Source organism: Cyprinodon variegatus, unplaced genomic scaffold (assembly GCF_000732505.1).
Source record: "Cyprinodon variegatus isolate N-32 unplaced genomic scaffold, C_variegatus-1.0 Scaffold175, whole genome shotgun sequence".
Taxonomy (NCBI): domain Eukaryota; kingdom Metazoa; phylum Chordata; class Actinopteri; order Cyprinodontiformes; family Cyprinodontidae; genus Cyprinodon; species Cyprinodon variegatus.
Window position 1 is genome coordinate 160,288 of NW_015150628.1, and position 16,603 is coordinate 176,890.

General features: G+C 39.8%; 1 protein-coding gene across 2 annotated transcripts in view; it reads right to left on the reverse strand.

The window, feature by feature from the left end:
* The window catches only part of LOC107087195 (E3 ubiquitin-protein ligase SMURF1), a 19,534-nt gene extending 3,237 nt beyond the window's left edge, over positions 1–16,297 (reverse strand). For both annotated transcript variants that reach the window (XM_015378628.1, XM_015378627.1), the window contains exons 1-16: positions 16,022–16,297; positions 7,577–7,615; positions 7,361–7,469; positions 7,128–7,261; positions 6,983–7,048; positions 5,731–5,806; positions 5,401–5,612; positions 5,241–5,325; positions 4,073–4,219; positions 3,563–3,785; positions 1,916–2,019; positions 1,456–1,570; positions 1,195–1,373; positions 929–1,066; positions 708–828; positions 419–620 (exon numbers count right to left, since the gene is read on the reverse strand). In XM_015378628.1, coding sequence (XP_015234114.1) covers positions 419–620; positions 708–828; positions 929–1,066; positions 1,195–1,373; positions 1,456–1,570; positions 1,916–2,019; positions 3,563–3,785; positions 4,073–4,219; positions 5,241–5,325; positions 5,401–5,612; positions 5,731–5,806; positions 6,983–7,048; positions 7,128–7,261; positions 7,361–7,469; positions 7,577–7,615; positions 16,022–16,076 — 2,005 coding nt within the window. In that variant the 5' untranslated portion in view covers positions 16,077–16,297. The remainder of the gene's footprint in view (positions 1–418; positions 621–707; positions 829–928; positions 1,067–1,194; positions 1,374–1,455; positions 1,571–1,915; positions 2,020–3,562; positions 3,786–4,072; positions 4,220–5,240; positions 5,326–5,400; positions 5,613–5,730; positions 5,807–6,982; positions 7,049–7,127; positions 7,262–7,360; positions 7,470–7,576; positions 7,616–16,021) is intronic.
* Positions 16,298–16,603: the final 306 nt, after the last annotated feature.

Sequence of the window (16,603 nt, forward strand, 5' to 3'; positions counted from 1 at the left end):
GGATGGATGGATGGATGGATGGATGGATGGATGGATGGATGGGAGGCCCTAAGTTTTTCATGCTACAGTAATGTGCTACTTTTCTTTCTATCACATAAAGCCCCATCAAAATAGAAAGAGGTGTGACTACTTTTTGTAATACACTATATATATATATTGCTGTAAACAACTTCCTGCAGTTGTGTTCCTAGTTGCAACATGTGTAATGCAACAAAACTGATCCGATTTATGTCCCTTCTTCGCTGCTTCTAAACTCCAGGTGTGTTTCAGGGTTCTGATTCAAGTCGCCCCTTTGGGTTTATGCATAAAAAGTGCAGCATGATGTAAAACAGTCTCAGTGGGAAGAAAGGACAAAGTGCTGATGTGGTAACAGATGTGTTTGTTTTGTGTGGAGGCTCTGAGCTGGTGCATGACCCACCCTGCAGCGCTTTGAACCCTTGTAGGGGCACCCGAGTGGAGCCTGTGACAAACTGCAGGAGGCGCCCTCTCCTCTCTTCGCTGAAGGCCTCCACGGCCTGCCAGAACCACCGCACCACGTTGCTTTCACCGCTGCAGTGCTTCAGGCGGGTGTTGGCCTTCCAGTCTGCCAGGTCGATCTTTCCAAGTCCACCGATTATTAACTGAAGAGGTTGAGAGAACAGGATTTACCAGAGCAGGGTAATGAAAACAAAACAAACACAGGAAGTCTGCTGTTCAGAGACACGTACCTCTAGTTCCTTGTGGTCAAACGGTTTAAGGAGGTGCTGTGGGATCAGCTCACTGAATCCTTTTTGTAGCGCCAGAAACTGGGCTTCAATCCCACGCATGAACCGCCAGTTCACATATAATCTGAAATAAAGTCAGCAAAATTATTACAATGGAAACTCCTAAACACCAATCTGCTGCTTTCCCTGGAGGTTTACGGAAGGTGAACCAAACCTGTCCTCACCTAACATATTCCTTCTTGTTCTCCTCTGTGACGGGAATATTTCTGCCGTTTGGTTTGAGTTCATGTTGGGAGAACTTCCCGAAGGCATTGTGCTCCACACAAAATGTGTGATCTAGAACAGAGGTGATGTCGTTCTCTCTGCACACAAACAACGACCGAGAGAGAGAAAAAAACACTGAACTTTAAAATGTGGAATAAAATAAAGGAAGTGACTCAAAGTCACAGTGGCTTAAAATGAGATGATCAGCAGAGAGTAAAGTTCTCACAGTATCCAGACGAGGCTCTTGTGCAACTCTGGGTCCGTGGTCTCCAGGTCGTTGAGCTGGATGGGTTTGCCCAGCAGCTGCTTGTAGAAGGGCAGCGTGAAGCTGCCGTTGATGTAGTGGCTGTGGAAGACAGCCAGGCCCATCACACGGCCCACAAAGTGGAAATAGGACAGGTGGTCCTGAAAAGAGGGAAGCAGAGACCACACATGAGCCAGAGTTTAGGATTCAGCTTAGAGTGCGCTCTCAGGGGCGGGAACTCACAGGGTTGATGGAGGAGTCAGGGTTGATCTGTAGTGTGTAGATGTTGTCAGTGGAGTACTGGAAGAGGCCGTAGTAGGGGTTCAACATTTCATGGCACAGCAGGTACAGCCACTCCCTGAACACAGCGTTAGTCAGAATGAAACAGTCAGGGTGAACCGTGTCGCCGCCGCCAATGAAAACACCAATGGCATATTATTAACATGACCTTATTTCTGGCTAAAATAAACAACACTGTGGAAGTAAAACAAAGAATATTCTCTTTTACTCTGTACTAAAGCAAGCAAAAGAGAGGAGGAAGTTTTTATTTGACATAATTTTACTCAAACTAATATCAGGATTGTCTTTTTAAAATAAAATTAGAGACTATGATGGAGATTAAAAAACAAAGAGTCGCTATCTGAGGGGTGACACGGACAAAGGACCAAATAAAAATGTAAAATAAATGAATAATAAAAATCACCTGGCCACTCCTCCGTAATCGAGGCCCTCCTCTCCTCTGAACTTCACCATCAGCCGTTTCTTCAGGTCCTTTGGCCTCATCTTCATTATCTGCCGATACGACTCCTGTGAACCCACAAACAAACCTCAGTAAATCAATAAACCAGGACCCATAACTGCAACAGCATCCCACTGTAGAACACTTCATCAAGTTTTCACACGTTGGTACAAAACAACCACAAGCCTCAAAGCGTTTTACTGCAATCTGGACAGAAACATCTCATCCGACCGGCCGGTCAATTGGCCGATACTTAGATGTGAAACAAACCGCATCCACCGATCTGGCCTCTGCAAAGGTCAGAAAATCAGCCATCATCAATGCTCTTAATTCTTTTTTTAATTGGAGAGCACTAAGGGGAGTTAAAGTAAGCTTTTATTGTTTCACTGGTATTAGTCAATGCTTTCAATAAGATATGATTTAAAAATTAAAGGTGTATCTGATCATAACAACTTAAAGTGTCAGTTATTAAAAAAGCAATAAAAACATAAATTCAGATTGACATGTCAGGCTTTTTCAAGCTTGTTTATTAGTGATTTGCCAGGAAAACTGCAATTGGGGCATCCCTCTCTGCCACAATGAATTTGGCGGTGACGTCGACGTTTAAAACGCCATCAACGTTTTCATGTTTACAGTTTTTACTGTGTTACCTAATCAAAAACCAAACAAAATTCCTGGCCTTTAAACTAGAGTCAATGTTTTGATTGGCTGTTGATGCCTCTAGCTTATTTTCTCCAGTTCTTTCCACGTGGAAACAAAAGGACACGCTGGACCTGGCTATCTGCCACACTTTTCACATTGTGATATGCAAAACAAATTTTGAAAACCAGCAATCATTGCTCTTCTACTTCTAAAAATGATCAACTTTGAGTTGCTCTATGATCAAATTTAAATAAAACCCACTGAAGTGGTTTAGAGACATATGGTCTAATTTTATCCTGGAATCTGTGTTAAAGCAGCCGCTGTTGTTTGCTGCTGATGAAACCCAAAAGACATTCTGTTCAGAGTCTTTCCACCAATCAGAGGCGTGCTATTCCTGTGCCGTTCACAATCATAACCTCTCAGCTGGGTGGAATAATAAGCAGCTGAGTAGGTTAGGGTTGAAAAGGTTTTCTCCTCTGTTTAACAGAAAAAAGTTATTTATTGTTTACATCCCAGGGAATAACTTTAATAATAGTGGGAGTGTTGGCCTAGTGGTTAAAGCAGTGCGCTTGTGCTCTGAGAAGATTGCAAGAACCTGATTCAATCACCACAGCCTGCACTCTTGGTCTCTGAGCAAGACCCTTAACCTCACACTGCATCCCGGGCGCCACACAATGGCAGCCCACTGCTCCCTAAGGGGATGGGTGAAATGCAGAGGTAAATCTCTCCAGTGTGAGATTAATAAAGTTAAATTATTATTATTATTACTAATAACATTCTTCTTAGTTAGAATGTTCCTTTTTTAAGGCTTTAGCCCATGAAGTTAAAAGCATTTCTTTAAACTGGGATTTTTTTACTGTTTAGAGGAGCTTAAATGGCAAAAGAGAAATAATATTTTTTTTTTTATCTGTATGTTACTAAATCATGTGTCCAAATGCAAGTGCCTCTCCCTGTTTTGTTCCTCCTTACCTCAAAGATCTCCTCTCGGGAGACCTCGATGCGACAGTGTCCTGCCTGAGGCTGCTGCAGCGATAGCTCATGGCGGAGCAGCTTCAACTTGTGCACCAGGTCTCGCTCGTAGCGCACCGCCACTTCTCCCTCTCCTCCGCTGCTCACCCCTCCGCCTCCCCCCTCATCCACCCCCACATCCATGGGTGGGGGCTGGGATGTTTCCTTCACTTGGGATTGGTGGCTGGAAGGAGCAGAGAAGCAGAGATCAGTGAGATGGCAGACTGCCAGAGGAGGGATTGGTTTTCTCTCCACGTGCAGCTAACACCAACGTTTCTGTAAATCACACCTTCAGCGCTGTTAGCAGAGCTGATGAGTGTTACTGGGTCACCTTCAGGTCTAGACCGATTTTAGCTTTGCGTCTGTGCTGGATTAGTTTAGGAAGAAAACGGGCTTAAAAGCGCTCAGTGCTGCAGAGGTCTGCAACCCTGCAGCGGACCGAGCTGGCAGCTTGTGTTTCCACATACACACCTGATTATGTTGTGCAGGCGTGGGTCGGTGAACTGCGTGGTTCGGTTGTTGTGGTCCACGAAGTAGATGCGGCCGGACACAGTGCTCCTGACTTCCCAGCCCACTGGCAGCGGGCCGAGCTCCTCGCAGCTCACACTGGCCAGATCCCTACGCAGACAGAGGCAGAGGACATGAAGACAGACTGTAGATTACTTTGATTTACCAGCTGTGTTTGGTCCAGTTTAAACCAGGATCTAAGAGGGTCTGAAGGCCTGAGAGGCAATAAATAAACACCTTTTCAATAAAAAACTTTTATTCTAGATAATTGAATAAATAATTATATGAGCATAGCAACACATTTATTGTTTTTAATCCAACTAATATATTTTCTATTATGCCAGAACTTAATCCCTAATCAATGCTGCTGTAATGGTGAAAACTTTCCTTGGAGACAAAGAAAAACAACATATTCTTAGATCTTAAGTTGCTAATTCTAACAACTTCAGTTCTTATTGATCTGCTAGGATGAATTTAGACACCCCTCTCTTCCTCTGTTGTTTATCAACTGACAGTCTGCTCTGCGTTTGCTAACGCCTCAGCTGCTGATGCTACCTGTTCTGCTCGTGCCACTTGTGGCTCTAAATATATAAAATTTTTTTTGCACATTTCGCTGCATCCGATTTGAGAATCTCAGTCTCTTTCCCCCCCCAATTATATTCATAGTAGACACAAGGAGACTTGGACCATGGGCCGCTAGAGAGTTTGCTAACTTGGCTAACCCATGAGGGGAGGGGCGGAGACTGATGAGTGAGCTAAGAAGGGCAGAGAGAGATTTTATGGCTTCTTATATGGTCTCATAGCCCACTGCTAAATTTAATATATGAAAAATACAAAGGACCATCAAAATCATTTAAATTAATTAGTTGTGTCAATTTTTCAAGCATTAAAATGCTTTTGATTAATTAATCAAAATGAATGCATTAGTCCCTGTCCTAGCCTAAAGCAATGATATAGAAAAACAAGGCTAATGACTTTTTATTGCTAATAGAATATATTTATGTTACATCATATTTTTAGATAGATTAAATGCAACTTCCTGGCTGGAGTAGACTAACAGGAAAGTAAAGAATCAACATTTGATATTTGTGTTTGAACAATAACTGAGCGCGGCGGCAGAGGGTGATCCTACCGTGGTATCCGAGGGTCGTGCCAGGTGCTGACCCCTGTCTGTGTGTGAAGGAAGTACACCTGGCCCTGCACAGTCGTCCGTTGCTCTGTCACAGTACAGAAATTATGTCATTCACTGGTTTTTCAGATTCATATGTGTGAAATAGTTGCCTCTAACTGACCATATCCCTCCGGTAAATCAGGCGGTTGATGTCCATGAGGTCGGTTCTGAGGGGTGTGGCCATGACCTCTGGAGTCCTGCCCCCTGATTCGCTGGCTCTGCAGACGGCCCTCCTGAACTGGTGACTCCAGCCGGCAGTGCCAGCCCCCAGCAGCGCCGGTGGGGTCGGAATAGGGCAGCGGCTCTTCGCTGAAACATCCCTCAAAAACAGGCCTAAGTGAGCCGAGACATAAAATAGAAAGAAAGTAGGTATAAGGAAAACTATAAAGTCTGATATAAAAATGTCTTTAAAGTCAGAGGATAGAATATAAAGGAATGGAGAAGCACTCACCCTTCATTTTCTAACAGTTCTCGGCATTCCACTACTTGACCTCCGCTTCCAATCCGGTCCCGCGTCTGTAAGCTCACTAAAAAAGAAATGTGGAGACGTTTGACAGCTGACAAAGCCCCTCACCAAGACAACCATTCAGACAGTTCAATTTTATCATTTAATACCTTTCAAACCAAAGCTACAAAGTAACAACATAAAAGTTAATCTAAACGTCAACCAGCAACTGGAAATCAGGAATATAGAAACCTCACCATATGCTTTATAGATGCATCACCATAAATCAGTGTGTCATTAAAAAGTTGATCTATTCCATTCCTCTTATTTAAAATAAACTTTTTTTTTATCTACTACAAACAGAGCAACACTTTTAAAGTTTCTTTTTCTCAAAATATTTATCATTATGGCTTAGAAATTAAGAGATTTTAAGTATTTTGTGATCTTGTGCAAATAAATGTGAAATTTAAAGATGTTATTTTATCATCTATAATATGACAGGGGAGCCCACAGCTGTAAAGCAAACAGTCCCCAACCCCAAAGCCATAGAAGATCACAGCTAAAGATACTGGTGCTATATTAAAGCATCTGTATGGAAAGTTGAGTGGAAGGAAAAAAAGAGAACCCTGCATAAGTACAATTGAAAACTGTTGCCCATTGAAGTTAGCTTCAATAATAGCTAGAAAACAGAACTTCAGGCTATAGGCGACACAATCCCTGATAGATCACAGTCAGTCTTACTCCATGAAAAATATATTACGAATCGGGTTTGTTTGCCTTTTGTTTAGTTTAGGTTTTTTTTTTGTCACCTGCTTTAAAGACCACAGTATTGCTGCACTTGTTTGGTCTAAACTGGCCAATGAACCTATGGGATATCAACAGGAGAAAGATGAGAGACAAGAGAGCAGATGAGCCAAAGGCTGCACTGAAGCACAATCCCAACCAAGCATAGAGAGAAGCTGTACAAGGAAAACTTTTCATCAATAAATCCCTCTGGGTAGATCGCCCGTATGAGTTTCTTTGTTTTAAAAGCATCACTGTTGTACAGGAAGTTTGAAGGATTTGCTAATCTAATGAGGTGCATCGTATATGTCTCAAATCTGATCAGAGGATTCCGCTGAGTCTAAAAAGTCTGGATCTGGTGATGCCTGTTCTCTTTCTTCATTTTGTTCATTCATTCAGTTGAAAATGTGCACAAAGATAAAGGAAAAACAGCAATGGGAATCCAGACACGAGGTATCAGTGGGCCCATCCTCACCTACAATCTGCCCCCTCACTGCGTCACTGTCAGAGGGGTTCAGCTTGCATAGATCTAGACGCTGGTCTGGAGGAGAGAAGCAGAAATCAGGCATAAGATAGAAGCAAAGGACTGAGGTGGAATCTATAAATAAAATCTATATTACATCCTGTATCTTTTAGCCTGCTGATGGCATTAGAAAGCAGTCGTATGCAGCCCAGAAAGCCTGCCCCCTGACGTTTATGGATCTTCTTGTGGTTCCATATGCTGATGGTGATTGAGTCTGTCTTTCCGATGTAGCTTAATAAAGAAACAAAACAAAGGAACTGATCAGATTTCATTAAATGGCTTTAAACATCAACTTGGAAACAGGCCAAGTGGCATTAGAATGAGACTTACAGGTCATAGTGCTGATTCCACTTGGGGTCCAGTGTGCTCTTTACTGTGTCTGTGGAGTGGCATTGACCTGATCCGTCTACCACCACCTTAGCAAAAGGATCCGGTAGGCCTGCATGAACACGGATTTAAATGCATATTAGGATGACCGCAGAATGTGAACAGGCATTATAACTGTAGACCCATGAAAAAAACAAACAAACATTCAACTATACTCACGAAAGAAGTCTTTCTTTGCTAGGTTCTTGGCACATAAGACTGCAAAAGAATGAAAAAGTAATGAGCAAAGCATAAACACGAGGCTAATCTTAGTGTGTAGGCAGCTTTAATGAATTCTGGCGCATAACAAACACTGAGTAGGAAGAATGTCGTTGGAAGATAAAATAGGGAACGTCAGAGAATACTGATGAGCTGAAGTTAAGCAGGAAAAGAAATGATCGTATTGATATGAGGCTGCCCCCTGAAATAAATATGAGCCATAAAATACGTCTTTGTAACATTAATCTGTCTAAAACATGATTAAAATATTAGCTATACTATTAAATGATAAAATTCAGCTTTCAATTATGAAATAACCCATTGGATAATTGACAAAATATCTATATTAAATAATAAAATCCTGTATAAAAATGTATTTATTAAAAACAAGATTTAAATATTAGCTCTACGATTGTATCATAACATGAACAAGTAAATATTTTTTATGTAACATTCAAAAATTTAAACTAAATAAAATATTTCTAAATTAAATATTTTTAAAAATACATTTATTAACACATCTCATAAAAATGTAATATTAGATATACATTGATAACATAAAATGCACGATAAATAATGAAATAAACTAATCAGAAATAAATTAAAAAATTCTAAATACAAATATATTTTATTCAAAAATACCTGTAGGTATTTATCTAATATATGATTTAAATATTAGACATACCATGAAATTATAATGCACAAGTGAATATTTTAATTTTTCCCATTTAATAATCAAGAATACATTTCAAAAAATTATATATATATATATATATATATATATATATATATATATATATAATTATGTAATATTATTGAAAAAATGTATGGATATATTTTTTGTTTATTTAATTAATAAACAAAGAGTGAAACAGGTAGATATATTTTTTGTGTGTAAGCAGTCTGTGGCACTGCTATTTTTGGAGTCACAGGTTGAATTGTTTGGGATCCCCTGGTGTAAAACACTCCCTAACCACTGGAGATTTTAGATGTTTGCTAATCTGTTAGAAAATTACTGGCTGGTGTTTTTCACTATAATAACACTAGTTATAACCACCAGAATACATGTTTACAAACCTGCTTCTATTGTTGGCGGTGATGTTAGTAATGTTTTCAGTTGTATTCAAAGTCAGTTTGCCTGTGCTCACATGGTTAGAGGATAATATTAACGAGCTTCTTTAACAACACAGATGGAGACTTTTTTAATCCGAGTCACATTATTGAAGAAAGCGATCAGTAGAAAATGCTACAGGCAGAAAGAGAGTTTTTCAAAAAAATGTAGAGGTTTGAAGTCCTTTAATGGGATTCTGGAGAAAGTGTCAGAGCTGTATTTACCTGGAAACTAATGCTACATGAAGCAGGAGACGCTTTACTTGTTTAAAATGCTCTGATAAACAAGTAAGTGAAAAGAAAACTATAATAAAAAAACAACTCCTGTTTAAAATACTGTTGGGTCTGAGGGACAGAGCTCCAATAAAACCCAATGTCCCCCATGTTATTTTCTCCCATTAAGAGGTACTGCAATCACAAGAACTCCATCCTCTAAATGAAAGATGCTGCAGCTGCACTATAAACAGCAAACACTATGTCAACACACCTAATAGAGCTATTCGCTTTTTTTCTGCGTTTTAAAAAACACTTTCATTAATTATCCTCATAGATTAGATGTTTATCCTTTTTATTTCCTTTTGCTGCTGTTATAGTGTAGTTAGCCACTTTAAAAAAAGGTCAAAGGTCAAGGCCAAATAAAGAAGCTGATAAGCAATGAGGGTAATGGAGACCAGTCCATAAAACAGTGAACCTCGAGACACACAGTTTGAAGCTTTTAAAACACAAACGTTATACACTCAGTGTTTATAAATTTGATTTCATTAATTAATTTTTCCTGATGAAATTCAGCAAGAAAAAAAAAAAAGATCAATTTATTGGATTTGGTAGGTAAAAAGGCAAATTACATTTCTAAGCCGTGTTGTTTAATCTCAATCTGTATTTTGGAATCTGATAGCGGGTGACTCTAAACCAGCAGAATGAGTAGTCCCACTTCTCATTGTCCCTGACTGACAGTGAATGAAGTCTGCCTGTTCCTGATTAATATGACTGATCACTGAAACCATCATCTAAACCCTGATTTTAAAACCTTTTTCTCTCCCAGTCAGCCATCCAGGCGGTGAGTAAGGGGGTCGGTGGTTTAGGATGTGGTGACTGGTGGCGAGCATGTGTCTGGCTCAGCCTGGTTCTACTTCCTGTGATCAACCCATGGAGAATGCTTACAGGATATCCTTCCCTCTTTCCCCGTCCGCCTCTTTCGATGTTCCTCCATCTGACTCACACATTCCAGACATCTCCGCTCTTAGCCAGACACCATGAGGGAAAGAGAGAGAGGGAAAGAACGGAGAGTCTGATCTCTGACTCCTCTTTTATTCACAGCGTACAGGAAGACCCTTCTCCCTCTATCCCGCTGGGATGTCTGCACCTCGAGCCTTCCGCTCCCTCGCCAGAAACAGAAGACAGCTCTGATTTCACACATTCACACCCCGCTTTCTTTACGCTTCTTGACCACCTACTCAGTGGCACTGAATGTGTTACGGGCCCCTTCACAGCGTCTCAGGAAACTTCCTGTGCAACCAGGGAAACAGATGCCCCCCCCTCTGCCAATTCACCCCAAGCATCATTGGTTTTAAGCTAACTTGATAGTTTTTAACACAATCATCCATCCGGAGTGCTACAAGGAGAAAACACACCGATAGACCTGGTTTAGTCCCTTTGAATCAATGCAACGAATCAGTGTTTGATTTCCACACATTTCTCGATCCGATTCAGACCAGAACCTTTGGATTAGCGCGTTTGTATGACGCATTTCTTTCATTCTGATGACGTATTAAGCTTTCTGATTAAAACAGAGTCACACTGAATTAATGGACTGATTTTGGACATAAAACATATCAGATCTGCAACCTTTTCAAAATCAGCACCAGGAATACAGTTTTCAACCATTCCACTGAGAAAAGCTTTTACCTAGAATATGACGTTTGAATTAAACTGTAAGCTGAAATCATTATATGATTATTGAGCATTGATGTTTCATTTATAGGGGTGGAGTGGTACAAAAAACTCACGGTTCGGTGTGTACCTCGTTGTGGACCCTACGGTTCTGTACGTTTTCTGCACAGTGCAGAAAAAAACATGACCAAAAGGCTATCCTCAACATATTTGAAGCGTTGCCATTCAGGTACAACGATGACAGACCATCTTTGTTTTGTCAACCACTCGCTCTCCATCGCTATTATAACTCACAGGGAACCCGAAGTTATCCCACACCACTGACTTGAATGATGATGGTGGGTCTTCTAATTCTTCGCCACTCGCCATTGTTAGCACTCTCTCGCAACAACACAACCCAACAGCGGTACCTTCCCACAGAGTGCAGTTTGTATTTTAAGGTGGTGTTTACTATCTAGACCAATCCAGGCATGTCTATACGTCTACGGACCAATCAGAGCTTGCAGGTGGTAGTGGTTAAATGGGTCCTGAAGGAAACTCCTGCAAAATACGAGTTCCGCGTCCAGAGCAATATTAAACTTCAGTACCGTTGTGTATTCTGCGTGGCAATGCGCGTGCCGAACCTTGACCCCCGTACTGTGATGGTTCGGTTAGAATACATATACAGTGCCGGCCCTAGTAATTTTCTAAGCACACTCCCTTTGCAGTGATGATAATCCATTTTTCATCACACTTTATCCAAAGTGGGATTGTGAGGGGTGTTGGTACCTATCTCCAGCTGTCTACAGGTCAGCTGTGGACAGGTCGCCAGTCCCTCGTAGAGCAACACAGAGACAAACAACCATTCACACAAACTTCACACCTAAGGAGAATTTAGAGAAGTCAATTAACCTAACAGTCATGTTTTTGGACAGTGGGAGGAAGCCGGAGTGCCCAAAGAGAACTCACGTATGATGATAATAATAATGTAAATTGGTGGACATGTGCACTAACATCTTCTAATTAGCTTGCCGCCAATGTAAATTAAAGTACTCAACAAAACAACAGTGCTAAACTGTTGATGTTTTCACTGCAAACTCTTGATGTTGATCATAATAGGATATCAGGGATACAAACCAATAATCAATTTTTGATTCGATTTTTGTTTATTCCTCCAGCATTTAGTACAGCCCACTAATAAGGTGTTGTAGTATAATGTTGCACGTCTTGTCTTTCATTTATTTAAAAAATACAAATCAACCCTTTATGTTATTGGATGATCCTCTTGATAAGAGAACAATACATTTTTTAAAGAAAATGCCAACTGACTAAATAAGAGTTAGTTGATCAGTGAGACAGATCAACTTTATATACACTCAATTTAAAGATGCCTTGTGTCCTTTCTGTGGATATATTACACAAACAGCTCCAGTATACACATCCTTCCTAATGACTGACCACAGACTTTATTTAATCTCTAAGACGGGGTTGTCCAGACAGCAGTCTGTAGGTCTATGATAACCCTCAAACGACATTACGTGTTGATAAAGATATAAATATACAGGTAAAAAAAACGCTGATGCTAATATCAATGTGGGGACATTTTGCATCTTCCTAAAGAAAGCATAAAAGCTCTAATTACAATATATTATGTGTTGTTGATGTGACTCAGATCTGCTATCAAATTGTGTGTAGCAAAAAAAGTGTGTAAAACTGGGTTTTAACAGTTCAAAACAAACAAAACGTGATGACAAATGAATATCCAGCATGGTACATAAGTTAAAAGCTGAGCAGAAAAAGACTAATTAACTTCTCTGTGAAACACTCAGCCTTCCTGTTGTCTCCTAAAATGTCACTTGGTGTCAAAGCAGCAGCCTGAATAACAGGACCTTTTCAGAGCTCTTTGTTTCTCCTCCGAGTTGTTTTTAAACACCTTACTGAAAATAGCAGACCTTAAGCCTTCGTTGCCCTGTTAGAACCTTTAAAACAATTCATGTTTGTGCCAACTGGATCTGCTCGGTTTAGACCACTTGTTAAATGTATTTAACAATAAGTAGATGTGTAGTTACAATACTAATATTCATTAATTATTTGAGAATTTAGGCGCAGGTGGGGATCCTCAGCGATGATCTTGATCATGTTAGTAATAAATTATATCAGGACGTTTGAATAAGAAATAAGAAATAGGCTGAATTGGAAACACACTGGTAGTTTCAGCTTTAGCCCGCTGAGGTTAACCTTTAAGATCCAAAGATTTTACTCTGAGTTCAGGTGAATAAACGTAATTTAGAGCTGCAAATATTATATGACCTTTTAATAACAAAAAACGTTATTATTTTTCTTAAATATCTAATACAGGAAATCTGTTGCCGCTTTAAAGAAACAATAGTTTATTAGTATTTTTAGGTTTAAGTATTATTCTGCTTTGTCAGAAAAATTATTAGAAAACAAGAAAATGACAAGAAAAATAGATCATAAAATATATTTTTGACGCTTTTCTTGTCATTCTTTTGTGAAAATTCAGTTGAAATACTTTTTTTAAAACCTGAAACTTCTAAGGCCTGTATTTATTGCACTTTATTCAAAACTATTGCTTAGTGTTCATCTTTTTAAGTAATATTAAAGAGCCACAGGTTGCAGACCTCTGTCTTAAACCATTGGCAGGCTACGGTCCCATGAGTTGTTGAGTAACATATCCTGGAAATGCTTCACTTGCATCTTCTTTTGTGCCTTTATTGTGTCGAACAGAGAGGAACCAGCAGAAACTTTGGGTCAGACATTTCTTCAGGAAGTGAATCATTTGCTTGGCATTCTAACGGTGCAGCATGTGTTTTTCGTTACCAGTCAATCATGCTGAGATATTTATGGTAAAGACAATTTTCTTAAGGCAGGTTTTTGACCAGAACAAAGGGAAAACCACATATCTGCTTCCTCCACTGGCCGCCTGTGCTTTATTTTAGAGCTGGCTGCAGAGGTTTGGAGAGCAGCCAGGAGTTAACTCTGCTCATATTTATATTCTCACACCAACCTCTTGGGGGGAAAAAAAGTCCTTTGTGAAACTGCTAACGTAAAGCGTAATCACAATACAGATAGGGTATTTTACAGAACCTGTCAAATACAACATCTACATTTTGCTTGGTTGAATAAGAGTCTGCATAAACACTCTGAGGGTGCTCTGAAGTGTGACCCAGAGTCAGACACACAGGCTTCTCTGATGTAGGCCAAACAATCGTTCAGTCTGTCAGACTAAACAGGGCTGCCCAGCAGCATAGCCGGCCTATTGGCTCAATGCACATTCCTCAACCAATTAGGATTCCAGTCATACCTGAGGGGGCGGGAAACACTAAGGGGCCAATAACCTCAGTATCCATGTTGCAATAATGAGCAAATAGCTTCACAAACATGATCCTCTGTCTTGTTTGGGTTTTTATTCATCTTAGTCACTAGTTTCAGCTTGTATCTATTCTGATCTTACCAAAGTTCTTTGAACAATTGTTAAAAAACAACAGTCTGATCACCTGAAATCAAATGTTTGATATGAACCTTCGCTTCAATGCACAATTTAATCCAATCAGCCACATTGGGCTTACTTGCAAGTAGGTGCAGATTCTTTTCTGGGTATCCCAATGCTTTTAAAAGTTATGGCATTACGGCTGCTAAAAACCTTCCGACATATCATAACTACAGTTTAAAGTCCTTTTAATGAGATGCCAGAGAAAGTTCTGAGGTGGTAGAGGAACACAGCAAGTGTTATTAAAAAAAAAATAAAGAAAATTTATCTTTTATAATTTTACTGAAATATGTCAAAAATGAAAAGAAGAACAAATTAATATATTTTGTATATTATATAGTTTTAGCAGCAGGAATAATTGAGAGAATTAAAGTGTGTGATATAAAGTCATCCAAAAATACCACAGAGTTGATTAATGTGATCCAATATTTATATGAACATTTATCACCATAAATTAGAAAACTATATTTTAAATGATAACAAAAAAAACTGCAAATAGATTATGCTTTACAACCATTTATATAGAAAAAGATTACCTATAGGAACAAATAGGTAATAGAAAGAGTAAACTTTAACTAACTGGAGATGGAGCGAGTTAAGCAAGTTCATCATTTACAAGCAGATTGAAAGCGATGCGATTAAAAACAGACTATGAAAAGCAGCAACGATTGCAAAGAGAGGAACACAGTTAAGTAGAAATGCCAAATATTGCGACAATGCTAAACAATGATTCCAAATTAACAACAAGGAAATTGTCACCTGGCCTATCAGGCACCTGATGGGATTAACTAGCCAAGTACCTTTGTGAATTTCTGAAATGTGGAAGGATGAGTGTTCACTCTTCAGTTCAAAATATTTCCTTCCAACTTGGTTGAAATCCAGTTTGTCAAAAAGCAAATAAATGTAAAAAGAAAAGAAGGTATGGGGTGCATTTCCACTAAGCTGACCCCATTTTTTAAATGTTTTTTTGACACCATTCACCATCACAGGCTTGGAACTCAAAACAAATACAACAAGGATTGTTCAAAAGCAAGCTGTGGTGCCTGCATGTCCCGTTTTAAGTCATCAGAAGGAAAACAGTCAGCCAGGCAGCAAAGAGAGGTCATTTCCATTTGAATGGAGCCCCCTCCATGCCTGCTGGCGTTACATTAAGCTACAGTAAAAGCCATTGTTCCTGCTCTATCTAGAAAGTGGGATAAACACACTCCTACGTCCCCTGCGAGGAAAATAAAAAATAAATTTGATGCACTGAGTGATGGCCGGGTAGCAAATGTGTCCAACTTCGCTGGGTCGGGATAAGTTCAATGAGTCTAACTGCAGCTGACACGGCAGCCAATCAATACACAATAGCATTATCTAGGCTAGCATGACTTATCTGCACAGAAATCGATTACAAAAGGGATGCGGAGAAACATTTGCTTCATTATAAGCCTTCTGATTTATCGCATTAGCTAAAAGCGAAGGATCCTTTTGGTGGTCAACCCTGTTAAAATGGTTGTAGCTAACGAGCTTTAGCGGTCAACAGTAACTACAGTGTTACTAACGGCTAACCTCAGCGGGCTAACACTTACAGGCGATGGCTAGCTGTAAATAAAGTTTCTTAAAAGACATTCAGTTGCCACTTCCTGTAATATGTAAACAATAAATTGGAAGCGGTTCTCAGCTGTAAAACACGATAAAACACAGCTTTAAAGAGGGTCCTCCTGGTAATTCTTTAGCATTTTTTGCTAACAGGCTAGGCTTTAACTGCTGCTCTCACAAAAACCGGATGTTTGGGTGAAGAACAGACCAAGAGCCCCACAGAAACTTGTTTGGTTTGATTCTATCGCCATATTACAATAGAGGCTTGTGTACCAGGCACTTTAGCTTCAGTTAGAATATGCACTGTAAGCGTTTTTTGGCTCATTTTTCTTTACCTGTCAGTCGGATTTTGATGCTGGACCCGTTTCTCCGATTCCCAGGATTCGACATCACTCCGGGAGGAAAAAAGGATCGCTCAAACTTTCCCTCGGGGCGGCCCGAAAGCACAACCTTCACCAGCAAATGGGGCCGCGGAGGGCTTCAGCTGCGAAACATGCGGTCAGCTTCGGCGTTCCTCACCGATAAAACTGTATTATTTCGCCGCAAAGTCCTGCACTCCTTCGAAATTCAGCAACACGGGAGAACATTTTCGGGCAGGCTCAAGCACGTACGAGGACGACGTCATGTTCTCACAGCTGCGTGCGCGCGGCTGGAAAGCGTGTGCGTGCCCGTGAGAATTCCCTTATTTGCCCTTTGATCTTCCCAAGCGCAAAAATGTTGTAGTAGTTTTCAAAAAGTATTGACAGGCTACTGTATTTTATTTTTAGATACTTCTATTTGAAATAAATAGCGAATTCATTTATTTACATTAATATAAATTAGCATCTATTGAATGAGAACATTATTGAAAAGTAATATATATATATATATATATATATATATATATATATATATATATATATATATATATATATATA